At 42.0% G+C, this 20,575-nt stretch overlaps 1 protein-coding gene across 5 annotated transcripts in view; it reads right to left on the minus strand.

The window, feature by feature from the left end:
* The window catches only part of acot7 (acyl-CoA thioesterase 7), a 72,275-nt gene that overhangs the window by 11,932 nt on the left and 39,768 nt on the right, over positions 1 to 20,575 (minus strand). For all 5 annotated transcript variants that reach the window (XM_039008438.1, XM_039008437.1, XM_039008434.1 and 2 more), the window contains 2 exons: positions 16,037 to 16,153; positions 8,200 to 8,384 (listed from right to left, as the gene is read on the minus strand). In XM_039008438.1, the coding sequence (XP_038864366.1) occupies positions 8,200 to 8,384; positions 16,037 to 16,153 (302 nt within the window). The remainder of the gene's footprint in view (positions 1 to 8,199; positions 8,385 to 16,036; positions 16,154 to 20,575) is intronic.

Consider the following 20,575-nt stretch of genomic DNA (forward strand, 5'->3'; position numbering starts at 1 on the left):
TCTTTTGATTTTCGTATGATGTCAGGCAAAGAGGCACTGAGTTTGAAGGTAGGCCTTGAAATACATCCACAGGTACACCTCCAATTGGCTCAAATAATGTCAATTAGCCGATTAGAAGCTTCTAAAGCCATGACATAATTTTCTGGAATTTTCCAAGCTGTTTAAAGGCACAGCCAACTTAGTGTATGTAAACTTCTGACCCACTGGAATTGTGATACAGTGAATTATAAGTGAAATAATCTGTCTGTAAACAATTGTTGGAAAAATAACTTGTGTCATGGACAAAGTAGATGTCCTAACCGACTTGCCAAAACTATAGTTTGTTAACAAGAAATTTGTGGAGTGGTTGAAAAATGAGTTTTAATGACTCCAACCTAAGTGTATGTAAACTTCCAACTTCAACTGTATGTCGATGATATGAAATGGCTAGTCCTGTATGGGTAGCCATTTACGTGCCTGCTGTTGCTGGGTTTCAAGGTATATACTACTAATATAGGCTGCTGTAGTGTCAGAGACAAAAAGGGGTCTTGTACTGTAAGTGGTTTGTTGCGTCCATAATGGCTCAATTATCTATGGCATTAGGCCTTTGTAACTGGCCTGAGAGCGACTGGGTCCTGCATAATGGGACATTATCTTGAGGTTACTCAAGGATAGACACTCAGAGAGAGAGAGAGAGAGAGAGAGAGAGAGGGAGAAAGAAAGAGAAAGCCGAGAGAGACAGATTTACAGCAAAATTGCTTTGCTGTTAAAGACCTCTGTTCAAGATGGGGGTGGTAAGTGCTTTGGATAAGAGTGTCTGCTATATGAAATAAATGTACATCTAAAAAGTAATTGAGATGATGACCATGTGACCCAGGAAAAACTCTGTCTGAGTCCAGCCAACTCGTCATGAACTATTAACCAATTGAAAACACCCAATCTTGGGTGAGTGCTTAAATAAAAAGTAATTGGATCTGGCAAGCAGTAAAGGTACAAGCTGGGATCCTGTGATACAAAGGGAATGTGAGCCCTGGTCAAAAGTAGTGCACTACATAGGGAATAGGGTGCCATTTCAAATGCAAGACCAGTCCCAGTACTCCCATGACCTCCCAAACCCACAGAACAGTCGTCTGCAGTCTAAAACAGGGCCTGCCCAAAATGATTTACTGTATATGCACGTAACCCTTTGGAGTTTGGGCTGCCAAAAGCAGCACGACATACCTTGAAAAGGGGGCCATTTCAGACACAGCCCCAGTACTGAGACCTACAGATCAGTTGTCTGTTAGCTGTCTAAAAGGAGGGCAGGAGAAGGCTGTAGACAGACTGAGAGGGTGATGATGGATGCAGTGGCAGAAACTTGGCACCGAGGGTGGAGGGAGGCCAGCTCAGAGGCTGCCAGAGAAATGCCAGAGGGCTCCGCTGTGTTGGCATGGCCTGTTATTGGAGCAGTCACAGGCATCAGTGACATGCCAAATGCCACCCTCGCCTGAACAGTGGCTCTAAACAGTAAGTAACCAGTAAAAGAAAAATAATAGCCATCTGCACTAGTGGTATGTGGTTGGATGGTGTCCTAGGTGTGTGTGTGTGTGTGTGTTTGGTTTTAGTGTTCTTGTGGGGACCAGAAGTCCTCACAAGGATAGTAAAACAAGGAAAATTCGGACAAGTGGGGATATTTCGCCAGGCCCAACAAGGAAAAAGGCTATTTTAGGGGTTAGGTTTAGGGTGAGGATTACAATTAGAATTAGGGTTAGGGATTGGGGGTGAGGTTTAGGTTTCGAGGTTAGGGGTAGGTTTAGGAGTAGGGGTTAAGGTTAAGGCTAAGGAAAATAGGATTTTGAATGGGAATAAATGTTTTGGTCCCCATAAGGATAGTGTGTTTGTGTGTGTGTGTATGTATGTGTGTTAATGTGAGATAAAGGGTGACATTTTGACTCTTCAACTTAGCATATGTTGTAGTCCAAATAGTGTTTAGTTTCAAATACACTGTGTGGCAAAGCTCTAAATCTAAATACAGACTTTCTACCCTCGCATGGATGTCAAGCTGCACAATTAAAAGCTTCTGGAATACATGAAACAACACATTGGGTGAAAAATCTAAATCCTCCCTGTTGGCTTTTCATTCGAATCAGAGGTGGGATTCATCCCAACAACTTTCATTCTCTATTCCCTCCCTTCTAGAATCTAATACGCTATGATATGCCATCAATCCACACATCGTCAAAATGTATCTATTTTACAAGTCGACTTGTTCTCACTACCTTTGATCAGTGGACTTGAAGTGGTAGAAAATATTTTTTTGAATATTATCAACGGGAAAAAATTGTTTCGAAAATATTGTTGAGGTACAATCCTGACATGGGCACAGCCATTAACCGGTTGATGATCATGTTCAATGGGAGGCATCTAAAAATAATTGCAGGCTGCTTCATGTGATCTAGTGGAGGTTGCCATGACAACCCTGCTTGTTTTCATGTCAAAGGGGCCAGCTGAGACTATGCCAGCTCTGTAGCGGGATGGAGTGAGGCAGGGAGGGATGGAGTGAGGCAGGGAGGGATGGAGGGAGCCAGAAAGAGGAGTAAAAACCCAGGGCTGTCAAGTCACTCTCTCCTTTTCCTCATCCTCTTCCTCTCGCCCAATCTTTCTCTCCATCTTTATTCTCTCCCTCTCCATCTCTCTCTCTCCATCTTCCTCTTTCTTTCTCTCTCTCTCTCTCTCTCTCTCTCTCTCTCTCTCTCTTCATCTTTCCCTTCCTCTTTCTCCCTGTCTTTCTCTCCATCTCTCTCTCTCTCTCACCCTCCAGCTCTCTCTCTCTCCATCACAAAATGTTTCTTAATCTCTTTGCAACCTGGCCTCAGGGAAATTTGTAGGATTTGGTATGTAAATTAGTTCCCTCCATTTAGTATGATATATTACTTGACGTTAGGTTACGTCATGAATTGAAAAGCGGTCGTACAATATCATACGAATTGGATGAAGTAACTTATCATTCGTATTATAGTATTATACATCTTTTTCTGAAACCAGGCTGCTTAGGAGGTACATTTTTGGTTAGCTGAACAAATTACAAAGGTTAGGAGAATTTACTGAAAAGGTTAGGAGAGCTAATTTACATAGCAGGTTAGGTGAATTAAATTAAGGAAAAGGGTTAGAGGAAGGTTTAGCTAAAATGTTACAGTTGTCCCCAACGCGACTCCAACACATAACCTTTGGATTGCTAGACGGTATATGCCCACCCATCCGACCTCCATCACCGACCTCCATCATTTTGTTTCTGTCTTAAGTAACCAGACCATTATTGCATTTGTAATGTAATATATCATACTTGGAGGTGCAAAAATCGAATATAAAAAAGTAAATGTCTGCCCAATGAGTCCAGTCTGCTCTTTGCCCAGTATCTACTGTCACTCCCATCTGTACAGAGAAGAGAGCCTAATACATGGGCGTACCACTCCTGGCTCCATGGAAACACAACGTCTTTCAGGGACACACAGTCAGTGGACTTTGACTCATTTTCACTATTTTCTTACTGTGGCCATGTTCAAGGGTACTGATGCTGAGGCTGATTATCCCCCCTCTCCGCTCCCCTCCTCTGCCTATCCACAGACACTAGCAGCCAATCCCAACTAACCCCCCCACACACACACTCCCCCCTCCCTGATGAGCTAAAAATGGAAACGCTAAAAATAGACGGCAGAGATTTTTCACTTGAGAGAGCAAAAATTACCTGGAGCCAAAATATGTCAGGCGGAGGCCTGTCGATAGGCTATTTATAGTGTTGGAACATGTGTAATCGGTCACAACGTGACAAGTGCAATTACAGAAGGAGACGTTGACATTTGTTCAGCCAATGTTCATATTATTTTTATAGACCCTGAGTGAATGGCAATCAAAACACTGCGTTGTGATGTTATTTCAGTACCGAGTCAACTCCACTCTTTTTGCTTAAATTGCACATGGTTCAGTGCCCTGAGTAAGAACACACACAGGCCAGAATTCGCACGCACGCACACGCACACACAAACACACACACACACACCAACTGTCAGTTTATTTTGTCTTTTCATGAGTTTGATTATTTTTTGTTTTCATCTTATATTGTGCCAAATCCATTATGATAGCCAAGACGTAGAAAACACAGCGACTTCTTCCAGGAGATAGCAGATCAACCAAAACATTGCCAATATGAATTTAGTAGTATATTTCTAATTAAGATTTCATTTCAAATCAGTCGTGGCGTTGATTGTAGTGATACACGTTACACGTTTCCTCTTGCATGTGATGCCAGCCTCTGGGGCTCAGTGGGATTGCTAGGAATAGAAATGTTCAAATCAATGGTGTACGGATGGGTACACCGTCCATCGTTGGAGCGCTCGGCCAAGCCATAAAAAGTCTTCATTAAGACCCCTCGTCCCCAACAATATTATCTTCCTTGTTAGTACTGATTGACTGATATTGATTGATTTATTTATTACTATTAGTGTATCATGAGAAATATACATAATGGGCCACTGAAAACTACAATGTTATGTTTGTTATTGTTTTGCCAGTAATGTGATGACTCAGCACAGGAGCACTGGCAGCCTCATTTGGCCTAATTCTTAAAAGAGATGGATGTTTTTAAAAGCGTTTTAAAAGCAAGCATGCACCAGAAATTACAATAATGTTCAGCGCCACTCTTCGATCTCCCTGAAAACAAAGGCCTTGTGATCAGGATCTGAAATACCGTCTAAAACGGTAACCTAGCTGATTAATGCACAAAGGACAATGCTAAAGCCAGAGAGGTTTGTCTGAAATGGAAATGTGTGCTTACTGAAGGGAGAATAAAGGGGGGGGGGGGGGGGGTTTCAGTTCTGTCTTTCTGATGTGGCTAGGAAGTGTCTAGGCTAGGGATGCAGTCTGTGTAGGATAGATGGTGTTCCTTTCCAAAAGGGTGGAGTGTATACTGGTGGTATTATAATCCCCTTGGCATGGTAGTAAGAGCAAGACAGAGAACGACACAGAGCAGAGTGGCTACGGATAGGTGTGTGTGTGTGTGGGGGGGGGGTAAGCTCTGTATTACCTACAGTGCTCTAAGAAACGCATCACACACACCGCCACATCAATTCATTTCCACACTTTGCTTTTTATCAAAACTAACTTGCAAGCCTTTCATCTTGCACATTTTCCATTCCAGCCTATTTTCAAAGAAATAACACAGGAAAAACCAATGTACTCCGTCTGCCTTTTGCATCGTTCTTGAATTGCAGTGGCATTTGCAATGGCATTTAAAAAAGAAAATGAACTTCAATTTTCTCAACAACAAAAAAATATTTAAATGTATTTGGGTACATATTCCCATTCTAAATCAACTAATATGGCAGCTTAATGACTTTAAATATGTTGTACCATTTTGATACCATTGTGCCACCAGTAGGAGTAGTAACACCGATGATAATCTCTCACGGAAAGACTACGTAAACATGAATGGTACTGTAGGTCTGTCATGATACAACAGGATGTGTGCGATAATGAGCAGTATTAGTTTCCCAGGTGTTAGCATCATTTACATTTCGGAAGGGGAGGGGACATTTGGCCTACCCCTAACTTGCAAAGAGAGAGGGTGGGAGCTCTTCGTTCCAGGTTCCGATCCTCGTTTTGTCTCTTCTCTTAACACGTATGGACCCAGAACTTAATCGAGCATCTGACCAAATATGCAAGACTTTGGTTCTGGGTTAACTGAGATTACACCATTTGACAGTTACACCAATGATACATTTTAGGTCAAATAGGATTTTCTGAAATGGAGGTCACAGATGCTCAAATCTAACCTAATTAACCCTTTAAAAATAATTTACTAAAGTGATATGATTAATAATTTTGCTCACAATGTAATTTCCCTTCATTTAAATTGAGTAACACCAAGTGACACTTTTGATCAAATTATCAATGGAATCCTCAAATGTATGACAGACTAAAAGGGTGTGATTAGCTAATACTTGATATAGACCCCTCCCCCAATAACAATTTGCCACTAGAGGGAACGCTAAAGATCCTTGTATATCTTTGTAATCGTTGTCATTTTCAAGGCGGTAACACCAATGACATTAAACTTCGGGACACATGATATTTGTAAAAACAAGTTATTTTAATAGGCGTCTTTCTTTTTATTGATGATCTATACAATATATACAAGTAGTTTGTTTACTTTCTATCATAAAAAAAATAATAGATATCTAAATCTCAATAGATCTCAAAATCCCTGAAACACAACTCTACTGGGTCACTACCGGGACAAGCAAATTTGCTTGCTCTAAGTACTTTAAAGATTGCTCTAAGTGCTTTAAAGATACAGTCCGCCCCATGGCCGTTGTTATTGTTTTGTTGACGAAGCCGAGGTGGGGAGCGTCACGCATCGATGTAAAAATTGCAGTCCATATTGTGCTGTTCTATCGCTCGTGCAGTGACGTCAGAGGGGAAGAAAACGGTGTTTGTTGTTTGCAGTAACTTCTTTGTTGTTGTATAATATCCCAAACTGACGTGGCCGTTTCACCAATTAAGGATTCTAGCTTTAAACAATGCATAAACAGAAAGTTTTGCTGTATAAATGACTTGCATTACGTTTTATCATTGATAAACAGACCAATGTAAACAAAAACATGTACGATGTGTAACTATTTGGGATAGGGGGCAGTATTTTCACGTCCGGATGAAAAGCGGGCCCAAAGTAAACTGCCTGTCACTCAGGCCCAGAAGCATATAATTGGTAGATTTAGATAGAAAACACTCTAAAGTTTCTAAAACTGTTAAAATTATGTCTGTGAGTATAACAGAACTGATACGGCTGGCGAAACCCCGAGGACAAACCATCCCCCCCAAAAAATGTTCACCTTACCACTGTTTTCAATGGCTAGTACTATAATTATAAGCCCAAGTCCTCCCAAATTGCAGTTCCTAGGGCTTCCACTAGATGTCAACAGTCTTTAGAAAGAGTTTCAGGCTGGGTTTTGGAAAAATGACCCAGAAATTGTAGTTTTTTTTAGGTGGCTCCCATTTTGGCTGTAGTGTTTCCAAGCGCGTGGAGGAAAGCGCATTCTTTCTTATTTATCTCCGGTAATGAACATACTATTCTCCGTCTTAAATTTGATAATTTATTTGCATATTAGGATACCTAAGGTTTGATTATAAACGTTGTTTGACTTGTTTGGAAAAGTTTATTAGTAACGTTTGGGATTCATTTTGTATGCATTTTGATGGAGGGAAACTGAGTGGATTATTGACTGAAAAGCGCCAGCTAAACTAAGTTTTTATGGATATAAAGAAGGACATTATCGAACAAAAGGACAATTTGTAATGTAACTGGGACCTTTTGGAGTGCCAACAGAAGAAGATCTTCAAAGGTAAGGCATATATTATATCGCTTTTTCTGACTTTCGTGTCGCAACTCCCTGATTGAAAATTATTTGTTATGCATTTGTGTGCTGGGCGCTGTCCTCAGATAATCGCATGGTTTGCTTTCGCCGTAAAGCCTTTTTGAAATCTGACATGGCGGCTGGATTAAAAACAAGTTAAGCTTTATTTTGATGTATTGCACTTGTGATTTCATGAAAGTTTAATATTTATAGTAATTTAATTTGAATTTGGCCACTCTGCCATTTCACCGGATGTTGTCGAGGTGTTCCGCTAGCGGCACGCCTTTCCCAAACAGGTTTTAAAGTGTTTTTCATGGTTGCAAATGCGAGGGATGCAAATGTAGATGTACTGCCACACTCTCCTGGGCCCGTATTCATTAAGCGTCTCAAACAGGAGTTCTGATTTATGATCAGTTTCGTCTTATAGATCACAATGAATTACAAGGATAGGGGGCACCTGATCCAAGATCAGTACTCCTACTGTAGAGACGCTTTATGAATACAGGCCCTGGACTTGTTGGCTGATAGTCTTCAATTCGTGTGCAAACCAAATTGGTCACTTACACAAGACAATGCATATTCAGTTTGCAGCTGTTGGCTGAAATTCTCCTGACTGCCCACAAACAAAATCTTAGCCCATTGGAAATTCATGAATTGCATTTCAATTTACTTCCTGAACAGACTGAATTCCAAACGGAATTGACTCCAACCCTGCTGTTTGGTGTCTACCATAGAAATATAATTCCTAGAACATAATTCTATATCTATGGTAGGCACCAAGCAATGGGGTTGGAGTCAATTCACTTTTCTAAGAATTATATGTATATGGTACCTTCATAGGGGGGATGGGTAGAGGCTTGCCCTGCATGTCCAGGGAGATGTAGGTGAAGAAGGCTGTGACGGCCCGGTACTTCCCCTTCTCAGCCTCTATCAGAGGATCGGCGTCCACAAACACCTCGATCTCCATAGACTTGTTACTGGCGAATGTCGCCCTCCCCGAGACAGTTACCACACAGCCTGGAGACGAAGAAGGAACATTTAAGAAGGAACATGTACCCTTTAACATAACAGCAATACTGCAGCATGCAATTACCACACATAGCAAATTTGACGTGATATCTACATAAATAATCGCTACCTTCTTGTGGACATTGTTCAAAGGGAAGTTGAGACATCCCGCGGCTAGAGGATTTGTCAGTATTACAGCGATTTAGCCCATGCTGTGCATTACTACAAGTAAAATGTTACCAATGGTATGACAATAATAGTCAGAGGAGTTGGCTAAAGTACAGGGTTCTGGAAGTGAATTAGACCTCTGAACCTGTGTTCCGGTTCAGATTTGCGAGAGATTAAAGTCAAACTATGAATAGGCACAGGAATTACAAATTGAAGGTTCCAAGATGCCAGGCAACAGTTTAGAATTTGGCTTTGCAAGACCGAAAAACAACAACACTGGCTTCGTTACATGTTTATTACAAAGTCATTCAATGACTTGTACAACACAATATCTGGTGCCTGTGCCTCTGAGTGAAAGATATCATGACAAGTAAGAACACATCTTTATTTCTAAGCACTGAACAACTCAACTTTTTTAATGTTCCATCCACCCAGGGAATAATTAAGACTTATTTGTTTTTCATCCTTGTTCACTTTTATCTCAGCCAACAATGTTTAACAACTACAAAGTGCTCACAGCAGCATATCCTCCGGCACAAGATGACAACTAAGTAGGAATTTACATCTGGTTGGTTTTGCTAATGGTCTTTGTTGAGAACATAGACACTGAATATAATCGGTGCTGTAAAAAAAAATATATATATTGGTTGACCACTTTATGGTGTATTAAGAAGAAAAATGTCGTTTTTATTGTTCAAAGTTTTTAAAGTAATTATTTTTTAATCAACATTTCAATGCATCCACAACATTCACAATAAAACTGAACGGAAAACATACAAAAAATGTGGACGTGAACCTGAAAGGCCAAACAGGCAGTATATCTAGAAAGTACATCTGCCGCTGGCACTGAGACCAGAGACTTTGCACAGACGTGCGTCAACCATGCCAGGAACCACACTCGTCATCCAAAGTTTCCCTCTCACGTCTGCTCGCTTTGATCTTATCAACTCTGGATCTCATCACAATTTCACCTCTTTTATTTTTCCATTACACTCGGCCAGATGAGAGAGACAGCCTTACGAGACATGCCTCTCCTGTAATGCCTGAACTACTGAAAATACAGTCTATACAGTCAGGGGGCCTCAACTCAGCACCACGAGTTCTGATGGTTTTTGCTTTGGGTCTAGTACTGGTCTCAAGTGGTAAACACACTCACCCTAGATCTTTCAAATGGTCCTGATTCTAGTCAGTACAGAAACAGTGACACAAACACAAAAGTAGTCCAGTAATAGCCCAATGAAACCCTTCAACCACCTAAGATCAATGTCCGCGCCCCTGCAGAAATCGAATTAGCGTCATAAAAACATCCCCGTCAAAATCTCTCTGTTTAAGTTAGCGATATCTGCGTCTCAATCCACCGCATCCGCCGATGTAACAGTTCCGCATCTGCGGTGAAAGGTCACAGAGTTAGAGCGGTGTTTGTCAGACCATGACACAACAGCGAAAATCGGCCTCCTCACAAAACTGTCCGAACAGTTTAGGCTAAACACTAATATGACCCCTATGTGTAAAGGTGAGACTCTCATGAACACGTACATGTCGGTTGTAGGCCTCACAAGACTCGTCTCAAGGTCCCCCGGTACCAGGGAGATTATCAGATTATCTAAAAAATGAATGGCAGTATATATGGAGACTGTTTAGTGACAAAAATAAGAGGTTAAATACATGTAAAAAAATAAAAAAAATAATCATGTTTCCTGGTCTTTCTTCTATCTCTCAGATATAGGATAGACACTTCAGAACAAACTTCCTTTAGATTTTTTGGGAGGGACTATCTGTTGTTCCATGTAGGGAATTTGTTATTCAATGAGCTTGTATAACATCAAATACTTTTTAATATATTTTTTTATAACTCAAGGGGTGTTAAAATTCTAAATCAAATAGCAAAATAATCCTTGGTACGACCTTCTTAAAACAATTCCATATAAACTCATCAAAAAAAGAAACGTCCTCTCACTGTCAACTGCGTTTATTTTCAGCAAATTTAACATGAGTAAATATTTGTATGAACATAACAAGATTCAACAACTGAGACATAAACTGAACAAGTTCCACAGACGTGACTAACAGAAATGTAATAATGTGTCCCTGAACAAAGGGGGGGGGGTCAAAATCAAAAGTAACAGTTAGTATCTGGTGTGGCCACCAGCTGCATTTAGTACGGCAGTGCATCTCCTCCTCATGGACTGCACCAGATTTGCTAGTTCTTGCTGTGAGATGTTATCCCACTCTTCCACCAAGGCATCTGCAAGTTCCCGGACATTTCTGGAGGGAATGGCCCTAGCCCTCACCCTCCGATCCAACAGGTCCCAAACGTGCTCAATGGGATTGAGATCCGGGCTCTTCGCTGGCCATGGCAAAACACTGACATTCCTGTCTTGCAGGAAATCATGCACAGAACGAGCAGTATGGCTGGTGGCATTGTCATGCTGGACGGTCATGTCAGGATGAGCCTGCAGGAAGGGTACCACATGGGGGAGGAGGATGTCTTCCCTGTAACGCACAGCGTTGAGATTGCCTGCAATGACAACAAGCTCAGTCCGATGATGCTGTGACACACCGCCCCAGACAATGACGGACCCTCCATGTCACGAATATCACCGAAGGTGGCTCCCCTTCCCGTTCGGGCGGCGCTCGGCGTCGCCGGTCTACTAGCTGCCACCGATCCCTCTTTTCCCTTTTCGTTTGGTTTTGTCTATTTGTTTTCACCTGTTCCTTTTTGGGGTTTTTGGGTTGGGGTTATTTAAGTTCGGTTAGCCCGCTTGTGTTTGTGCGGGCTTGTTACTGTTTATGTTAGAGGTGTACTCTGTTTATTGTTGGGTTCTCGCTGTCCGGATTTGCCAGTTGCACTTGGGTTTGGTATGTTACGCCTGTGTTCGGCGTCACCCATTGTACGTGTTCCTGTTTTGGACATTAAAGCGGATTAGAGCAGATACTTCTGCTCTCTGCGCCTGACTCCACACCCATCCTCTTCGAGCGTTACACTCCACCTCCAAATCGGTACAGGCCTAGGTGTAACGCTCATTCCTTCGACGATAAACGCGAATCCAACCATCACCCCTGGTGAGACAAAACAAGCCCTCTCAGCCCTCTCCTGTACTCCCTGTTCACCCACGACTGCATGACTATGCACGCCTCCAACTCAATCATCAAGTTTGCAGACGACACTACAGTGGTAGGCTTGATTACCAACAACGACGAGACGGCCTACAGGGAGGAGGTGAGGGCCCTCGGAGTGTGGTGTCAGGAAAATAACCTCACACTCAACAAAACAAAGGAGATGACCGTGGACGTCAGGAAACAGCAAGGGAGCACCCCCCTATCCACATCGACGGGACAGTAGTGGAGAGGGTAGAAAGTTAAGTTCCTCGGCGTACACATCACGGACAACCTGAAATGGTCCAACCACACAGACAGCGTGGTGAAGAAGGCGCAGCTGCGCCTCTTCAACCTCAGGAGGCTGAAGAAATTCGGCTTGTCACCAAAAACACTCACAAACTTTTACAGATACACAATCGAGAGCATCCTGTCGGGTTGTATCATCACCTGGTACGGCAACTGCTCCACCCATAACCGTAAGGCTCTCCAGAGGGTAGTGAGGTCTGCACAACGCATCACCGGGGGCAAACTACCTGCCCTCCAGGACACCTACACCACCCGATGTCACAGGAAGGCCAAAAAGATCATCAAGGACAACAACCACCCGAGCCACTGCCTGTTCACCCCGCTATCATCCAGAAGGCGAGGTCAGTGCAGGTGCATCAAAGCAGGGGCCGAGAGACTGAAAAACAGCTTCTATATCAAGGCCATCAGACTGTTAAACAGCAATCACTAACATTGAGTGGTTGCTGCCAACATACCTACTCAACTCCAGCCACTTTAATAATGGAAAAATTGATGTAATAAATGTATCACTAGCCACTTTAAACAATGCCACTTCATATAATGAGTAATGTAGGGTATGTAAACATCTCATATGTATATGCTGTACTCTATACCATCTACTGCATCTTGCTATCTTGATGTAATTATCACTAGCCACTTTAAACAATGCCACTTTTATATGTTTACATACCCTACATTACTCATCTCATATGTATATACTGTACTCTATACCATCCACTGCATCTTGCCTAAGCCGTTCTATACCATCACTCATTCATATATTTGTTTATGTACATATTCTTATTAATTCCTTTACACTTGTGTGTATAAGGTAATTGTTGTGAAATTGTTAGGTTAGATTACTCGTTGGATATTACTGCATTGTCGGAACTAGAAGCACAAGCATTTCCCTACACTCGCATCAACATTTGCTAACCATGTGTATGTGACAAATAAAATTTGATTTGATTTCAGGGAGTTGGTCTGATGGGAATCCCTGATGCTTGAGGAACAATAGAGGAGCAATAGAGAACAAAACAGAAAAGGCCCCTCCCCCCACTTGTGATGTCATGATTTACCTGGACTAGCTATTGAGATTAGCCTTTTGTTACATATACAGTGGGGCAAAAAAGTATTTAGTCAGCCACCAATTGTGCAAGTTCTCCCACTTAAAAAGATGAGAGAGGCCTGTAATTTTCATCATAGGTACACTTCAACTATGACAGACAAAATGAGAAAAATAAATCCAGAAAATCACATTGTAGGATTTTTAATGAATTTATTTGCAAATTATGGTGGAAAATAAGTATTGTGAGGTGAAAAGGCAACTGGGGGGTCAAATTAAGGGCTCAGTCAATCCATGTAGTGAGAGGGATCTTTATATATATCTCTCTCTCTCTCTCTCTCTCTCTCTCTCTCTCTCTCTCTCTCTCTCTCTCTCTCTCTCTCTCTCTCTCTCTCTCTCTCTCTCTCTCTCTCTCTCTCTCTCTCTCTCTCTCTCTCTCTCTCTCTCTCTCTCTCTCTCTCTCTCTCTCTCTCTCTCTCTCTCTCTCTCTCTCTCTCTCTCTCTCTCTCTCTCTCTCTCTCTCTCTCTCTCTCTCTCTCTCTCTCTCTCTCTCTCTCTCTCTCTCTCTCTCTCTCTCTCTCTCTCTTCAGGGTGATGGATGAGGTGCAGAGAAACAAATTGAACCGCTGCCTCAAACTCCTCTACAGCCGCAAAACGGACTGCCAGATGGGATACATCAGACCAGGAAACTGACTACGTAGAGAACAAGTCACTTACTCTCACCCATCTCCCATCTCCTGCTAGGAAGGTAAGCCTGCACGCCCCAATGTGTCAAGGGAATATTCACCTAAAATCTTCAGGTGTACATTGCAATTCAAAGCGACCAGGTAACGCATACATCGCAAGTAACACATATATATTCACAGCCTTGACACTGACATAGTAAAAAATACAAGATAATTCCTGCTACAAACATTTGAGTATTATGGTGTTTTTGCAACGGAGTTCAGTGCTGTTTTGCGGACATAAACAACATTGTACACCATAAGTCAAAGTCCTGTATAAACACATCATTAATTGTGTGGGTGCAGAGAGTAGGCCAAGGGAACATGTGTTAGACATTGGTGGGACCACCCACAACTCATAGACCAATCAGCTGAAAGCTGCCGCGTTCAAAGCATGCCGGTTTATACAGTCTTTTTCCATCGCCGATAAGCGGAAACACCCCCCTACCTTGTGTGGGTTGACAGGTTGAAGAGATGACCAGCATTCTGTGCTGAACCACGACATATTCCTGATGCGCTAGCATCCTGCTTGACTCTCCCGTATTGTAAATGTTCTCTAAAAAGACAAATGGTTGCATCCTGTGCGTGTATTCACCGGTGCGTGTATTCAACAGTGATCACACGGTCCGAACACATTGGTTTACGCGGGATGCTGCAAAGGCAGCTGAGTCAGTGACAGTATTGATTGCGTTTTTGTCTAAGAGAGGTCTAAGTGGGTCTCTTGATGGATGAGATGCAGAGAGGCACCATTTCGACTACACTCTCTTAATGCTAACAGACCACATACCTCTATGGCGGTCTCCAACTGATCCCTACATCGTGGGATGGGAACACCGTGCTTGATGACAACCATAACACTGGCATTACTAGAATAAATACAGCACTGTGTATCTGGATCATGTCATAACACAACAACTTGCTCATTGCTCAGCCTCTAACGGCTACGGTTTTCCAAATCATAGCAAGAAATTCAGACAATTGCTTAGCTTCTAAGGGCTAGTACTTACCACATAACCAACTGTGAGCTCCTTCCATCCATGAAATCTTTATTTATTTTACTAGGCAAGTCAGTTAAGAACAAATTCTTATTTACAATGACAGCCAACCAGGGAACAGTGGGTGAACTTCCTTGTTCAGGGGTAGAATGACAGATTTTTACCTTGTCAGCTCGGGGATTCGATCCAGCAACCTTGCGGTTACCCAACGCTCTAACCACTAGGCTACCTGCCGCTCCTCATCAAATGCACCTCATCAAGTAACATGGCTTCCATGAGATACATGATGAAGAAACTTTTTTTGAGAACAAAACCCATCTCTAAAAGCATGAGCCTGTACAACTAAACAACCAAATAAACCCTGGAATGATAACACTGACGAGGGTTTTATAGGTTTCAAGTTAAACACTGTTTATAAAAGATTCACAAATTGTAAAAGCTCTGTCAAGTTCACATCACACAGATAGACTAAGGCAGGTCTGGAGTTTCAGATGGGTAATTGCTGTTGAGCCAAGACTGACATGGCATATGGGTCAACAGTGTCACAGATTGGCAGTTTCTCACTCAAATTATGCAGATAGAATATCAATTTTTCAGAAATGAATGTGTCCCTCTGCCGGGTTGAATTGATAATGGCCTTCACCCAAGATCAACAGTACATCAACATTATATGTGAAGGCTCCTATTGCATTTGCTAATCTGAGAGTATTATGGCTCAAGCAGAGAATAAATTATTCACTGTATTGACATCCCGGTAAGGGAACAGGAATTAATGGATTGTCATCAATGATTTATATCCTCTCACTAGAGCAATAAGCAATATTAGCCTAGCCAGGAATAATGTACATGGGAAATAAGGTAAAATAGCATGTTTTTTACAGATACGGTGCACGGTGTATTGATAAACTCAAATGTGACACAGGTTAGCTAATCCACATGCAACATACTGTTTGTCGAAGGTTGAAAAATGAAGGCAGTTGAATTTGACACATTCTCAGGTAATGGTGTGTTCTGAAGCTGTTAATCATCAGTTAGCAGGTTAGCCTACACTAGAAGGAGCGCCATGAAAGTAGCTGGGACGTACTGTACCGTTGCACCACAGCAGTCATGCTAATAAACATGTGAATAAATAAAATATATTTAATATAAAGCTGTAAGTAAATCTCCAATCAAGTGAATTACCTGTAATTATGCAGTATGTACTGTATATTATTTAGTATTGACACATTTTGTTCTACATTGCTTGTAGTAAATTGGAGGGGACCAAGGACTAAGATCTGAGGGACACCCGTACGGATAACAATCCATTTACCATTTCCTTACCTTGCATGATCTTGCGATGGAAGTTGATGGCATCCACAGAGGCGGTGACTATGTTGGTCTTGCAGTGTCGGGCTGCCACGATTCCGGCCACCTCGTCCATCAGTTTCATTGTCACACCTGGGGAGACCAGATAGCATGTGACTCCTATGTTGTCATTAAATCAAATCTTTCCTCTAATATAATTTCCCCCACAGTACATGAATAAAAGTATTCTGTCTTTCATATACGGCATTGATCAGTTTCAGTGCCATGAGAACATGACCTACTTTGCAGTCTATTTTTCAGACCATTTAAATCACTTTTTCCCCCCTTTTTCACAATGTATTGACAGTTAGCTCATGAAGAGGAGGCACTAGGAATGTCAAAATGGAAGACTGGCATTGGGCCTAGTAAGAAAATGGAACAACTGCATTTGTTTCAGTCCATTCTAATCAAATGCATGATCTCTGATATCGATTTGGAGCCTCAAAATCAGTGGTGCGAATCTCTGTTGCATAGACAGAGAGAGCGAGAGAGAAAGTGAGAAAGAGATAGAGCGAAAGAGAGAGATTTACAGCAAAATAGAGAGTTAGGAGGGGTTGTACTGTACATCCATTGCTGATGATGCCAGATTGCTGTCGGCTGAGAGTGCACCGAGATAAGGGGAAGGGGGATGGATTTCCTGTGTGGAGACAGGATGTGATGTATGAGGGCTGGCAGACTGTCCAATCATGCCCTTCATGGCCACAGCCAGAGATTGATGCCGACCAGAGGTGTCAGCGCTGACAGGAAGATAGAAAACACTGCAGAACTCTTGATACGTTCCCCCTGTGCCAGAGAGCTCTATGACAACAAATGGCCTATTCACACCTACTGATGCACAGACCTAGACACGCGTACCTACAAACACCTATGCACATGCATGCACACACATAGTTCTGATGAAGACCTAATTACAACGATCAGAACTTCAAGATTGTTTCTTGCAATCAGAATTTATTACGTAGCCTGGTTCTACATGAGAAGTGAGACGGCACAGCTCATTTTCTCTGCGAAGTACCAGACATTTAGACGAGGCCAAATGTAGTCATTATGCTGGTAGCATCTTCAGTGCTGGGAAAGATGCAAAGCCACATTTGAGATTGCTTATGTAATACAGTACCAGACATGAATGCCTGTCACTATCAATGCTTCTCTTGCTGAGGAAACCTAAGCATGGGGTTCTAGGATAGTAGCCATAAGATAGAAACATACACACATCCAGTGGCTTTGAGCAGGTGCTGGAGATCAAAGAGAGCTATAAGTTCAGCAAAAATACAAAGATACGTTTTGGCTCACTATGATCTATGCTACAACTTTGAGGTCTGAAAAGTGTTTCATGCAGCTGTTCATATGGGTATGTTAAAGCTGAGAGAACTAATTTTATTAGGTTGATACATCTAACAGCCTGCTGGTGTGCTGCAGTGTGCTTTAACTTGCCTGCAAGAGGTTGCACGTTGAGCAGACATACTGTAGATAGTCATGAATGGGGCTTAATGGTCGTTTTGGAACGGTAAAAAAAGTATAATCTTGCAAGGGTTGAGCCCATAGGCAACACGGCTACCTCCAAAGTGTATACTAGACCAGTGCTATGGCTCTGGAATAGGTTTGATGGCATACCGGTGTGAAAGTAACCCATTTTTTCATTTATATTTAACCTTTATTGAACCAGGAAGTCCCATTGAGGAAGGACATCTTTATCAATGGAGACCTGACCAAGAAGGGGCCTCAATACATGTCGTAAAAATAGACAGTATGTGGAAGGCCATTTACAGGGGAGGCAATCACATCCTTTACGTTCTCACCTCCCTCATCTTCACAATGGAAGACAGCAGGAAGCTGCCCTCTGGAAGAAAAAAAAAGTCCCTGCCCGGCTTCCTTTTTTCCCTTGTTTCTCCCATTTGATGTGGTTGTGTATCTAAAAAGGTGACAGCAGCCAGCGTGCTCTCAGTGTGTGGACAGGGGAAGTTATTATCCATCGGTGTAGGCTCATTTTCAATGACCGTGTGTGTGATGAAGCATCATGAGACACTGCATTGTTTTTTTCCCCTCTCAGCCCCACGTGAAAATTGATGGGATCTCACCTCGGATTGAATTTCCCCTGGGTCTAGGGAAATGCCACTTGCATATATTCAGGAGCTGTCGGAAGTCGTGTCTGTGCATGCAGCCGCCCTGCTGCTGCTGCTGCTACCACTTCCTAGAGACCCTCTTGCGAGCCATTAATCAGAACTGAATGTAAACAGAACTGGATGTAAACAAGAACAAACTTAGTGTTTTTCTCTCAAAATACGCAAGGTTTATTTTCCTACATGTATTGGTGCCTTTGGCTTTAGGCAATGAAGTCCCTCTCTGCCTTTAATCAACGTTTATTAGAACGTTACAGTCCTGGAAATGACAGGGTTATCAAGTCAAATCTGTTGGAGTCAAGAGTGGGATTATACGCTGTATATGGCAGTTTTATGTCATGGTGTTTGTTATTCCCTGGTATTTCTTCCTATGCTGAAATATATCTAATGTGCTAACACTATATTATGTTATCACTAATGCTAATGTCTAACACAATGTTATGTTATCACTAATACTAATAGCGAACACTATGTTATGTTATCACTAATGCTAATAGCGAACACTATGTTATGTTATCACTAATGCCAATGCCTAACACTATGTTATGTTATCACTAATGCCTAACACTATGTTATGTTATCACTAATGCCTAACACTATGTTATGTTATCACTAATGCCTAACACTATGTTATGTTATCCCTAATGCCTAACACTATGTTATGTTATCACTAATGCCTAACACTATGTTATCCCTAATGCCTAACACTATGTTATGTTATCACTAATGCCTAACACTATGTTATGTTATCACTAATGCCTAACACTATGTTATGTTATCCCTAATGCCTAACACTATGTTATGTTATCCCTAATGCCTAACACTATGTTATGTTATCACTAATGCTAATGCCTAACACTATGTTATGTTATCCCTAATGCCTAACACTATGTTATGTTATCCCTAATGCCTAACACTATGTTATGTTATCCCTAATGCCTAACACTATGTTATGTTATCCCTAATGCCTAACACTATGTTATGTTATCCCTAATGCCTAATACTATGTTATGTTATCACTAATGCCTAACACTATGTTATGTTATCACTAATGCCTAATACTATGTTATGTTATCACTAATGCTAATGGATAACACTATATTAAGTTATCACTAATGCTAATGGATAACACTATATTATGGTATCACTAATGCTAATGGATAACACTATGTTATGTTATCACTAATGCTAATGCATAACACTAGCACCTCCCATCGTTTAGCTTGAAAAAGCCCTGCGCCTGGAGACACATCATGAGTTTATACCTCCTCCACAACCCACCAGACAGGAAATATCTTTCAAATGGAGAGAAAACCCATCTACAATGAAAAGGGAAAGGAAAGGGGGATACCTAGTCAGTTGCACAAGTGAATGCATTCAACCGAAATATGTCTTCCGCATTTAACCCAACCCCTTTGAATCAGAGAGGTGCAGGGGCTGCCTTAATCGACGTCCACGTCATCGGCGCCCGGGAAGCAGTTGTTGTTGGGGGTTAACTGCCTTGCTCAAGGGAGGGAATGCGTAAGAGGTCAGTGTCTCGACTGTATATTTCAAAATATGGCAACAGACGAGAAGGGGGACGGAGCTTGTTGAGATACGACTGGCCTCTCTTTGGATTGACCTCCGACTAGGGCTGTGGAGGTCACAAAATTTCGTCAGCCGGTGATTGTCAAGCAAATAACTGGCGGTCTCACGGTAATTGACCGTTAATTAACAAACACATTTAGCATCTCCTGGCTTCCACACATAGCCTACAAGCCACTGATGTAGACCTTTGGAACATCTACATTTTAAAAAGTCTAATAAATCCATATAGCCTGCACCTTCACCATAAATCCATAATTTATTTTAGACAGGTCTAAAGAAGCATGATATGAAGAAAATGTAGTCTATTTCAGAAGAACAGAATAGCATTCTCTGAGTTGAAACCCAGGCTTTAGGATAACAAAGGGAGATCTGGAAAGCGCCAAGGTGCTCGCTCGTCTCCCATCAGCCGTGCCCACACTCATGGCCTCCCCAGGATGCTTAGTTATAAACACAGCACTCCCCTACGGACGGGGGTAAATAAAATCTCTCTCACTCTTTCTCTCTCTCTTTCTGTGTTTCTCATTCTCTCCGCAGCGAGTGCTATAATCAAATGGCTCAACCTGCCTCCTAATGAGGTGTTACCATAGAAACAGGTCCCGTTAATGTTTTCGCAAGTAGCTCCCGAGGTCCTGAAAAGCCACATATTTTATGTATATTTGTCCGCTGTTTTAGAGTTTGCAGCTGTTTCCTGCATAAACAACTTCCCACTGGGCACAGATAACAAGTGGGTGCTGTATTCTACAAATAGCAAGTGGGCGCTGTCATGGTTACCATAAAAATTGCTTCGGCTGATCAAGGGCTGGCAGGA

The sequence above is a fragment of the Salvelinus namaycush genome, chromosome 14 (assembly GCF_016432855.1).
Source record: "Salvelinus namaycush isolate Seneca chromosome 14, SaNama_1.0, whole genome shotgun sequence".
In the NCBI taxonomy this organism is placed as follows: Eukaryota; Metazoa; Chordata; class Actinopteri; order Salmoniformes; family Salmonidae; genus Salvelinus; species Salvelinus namaycush.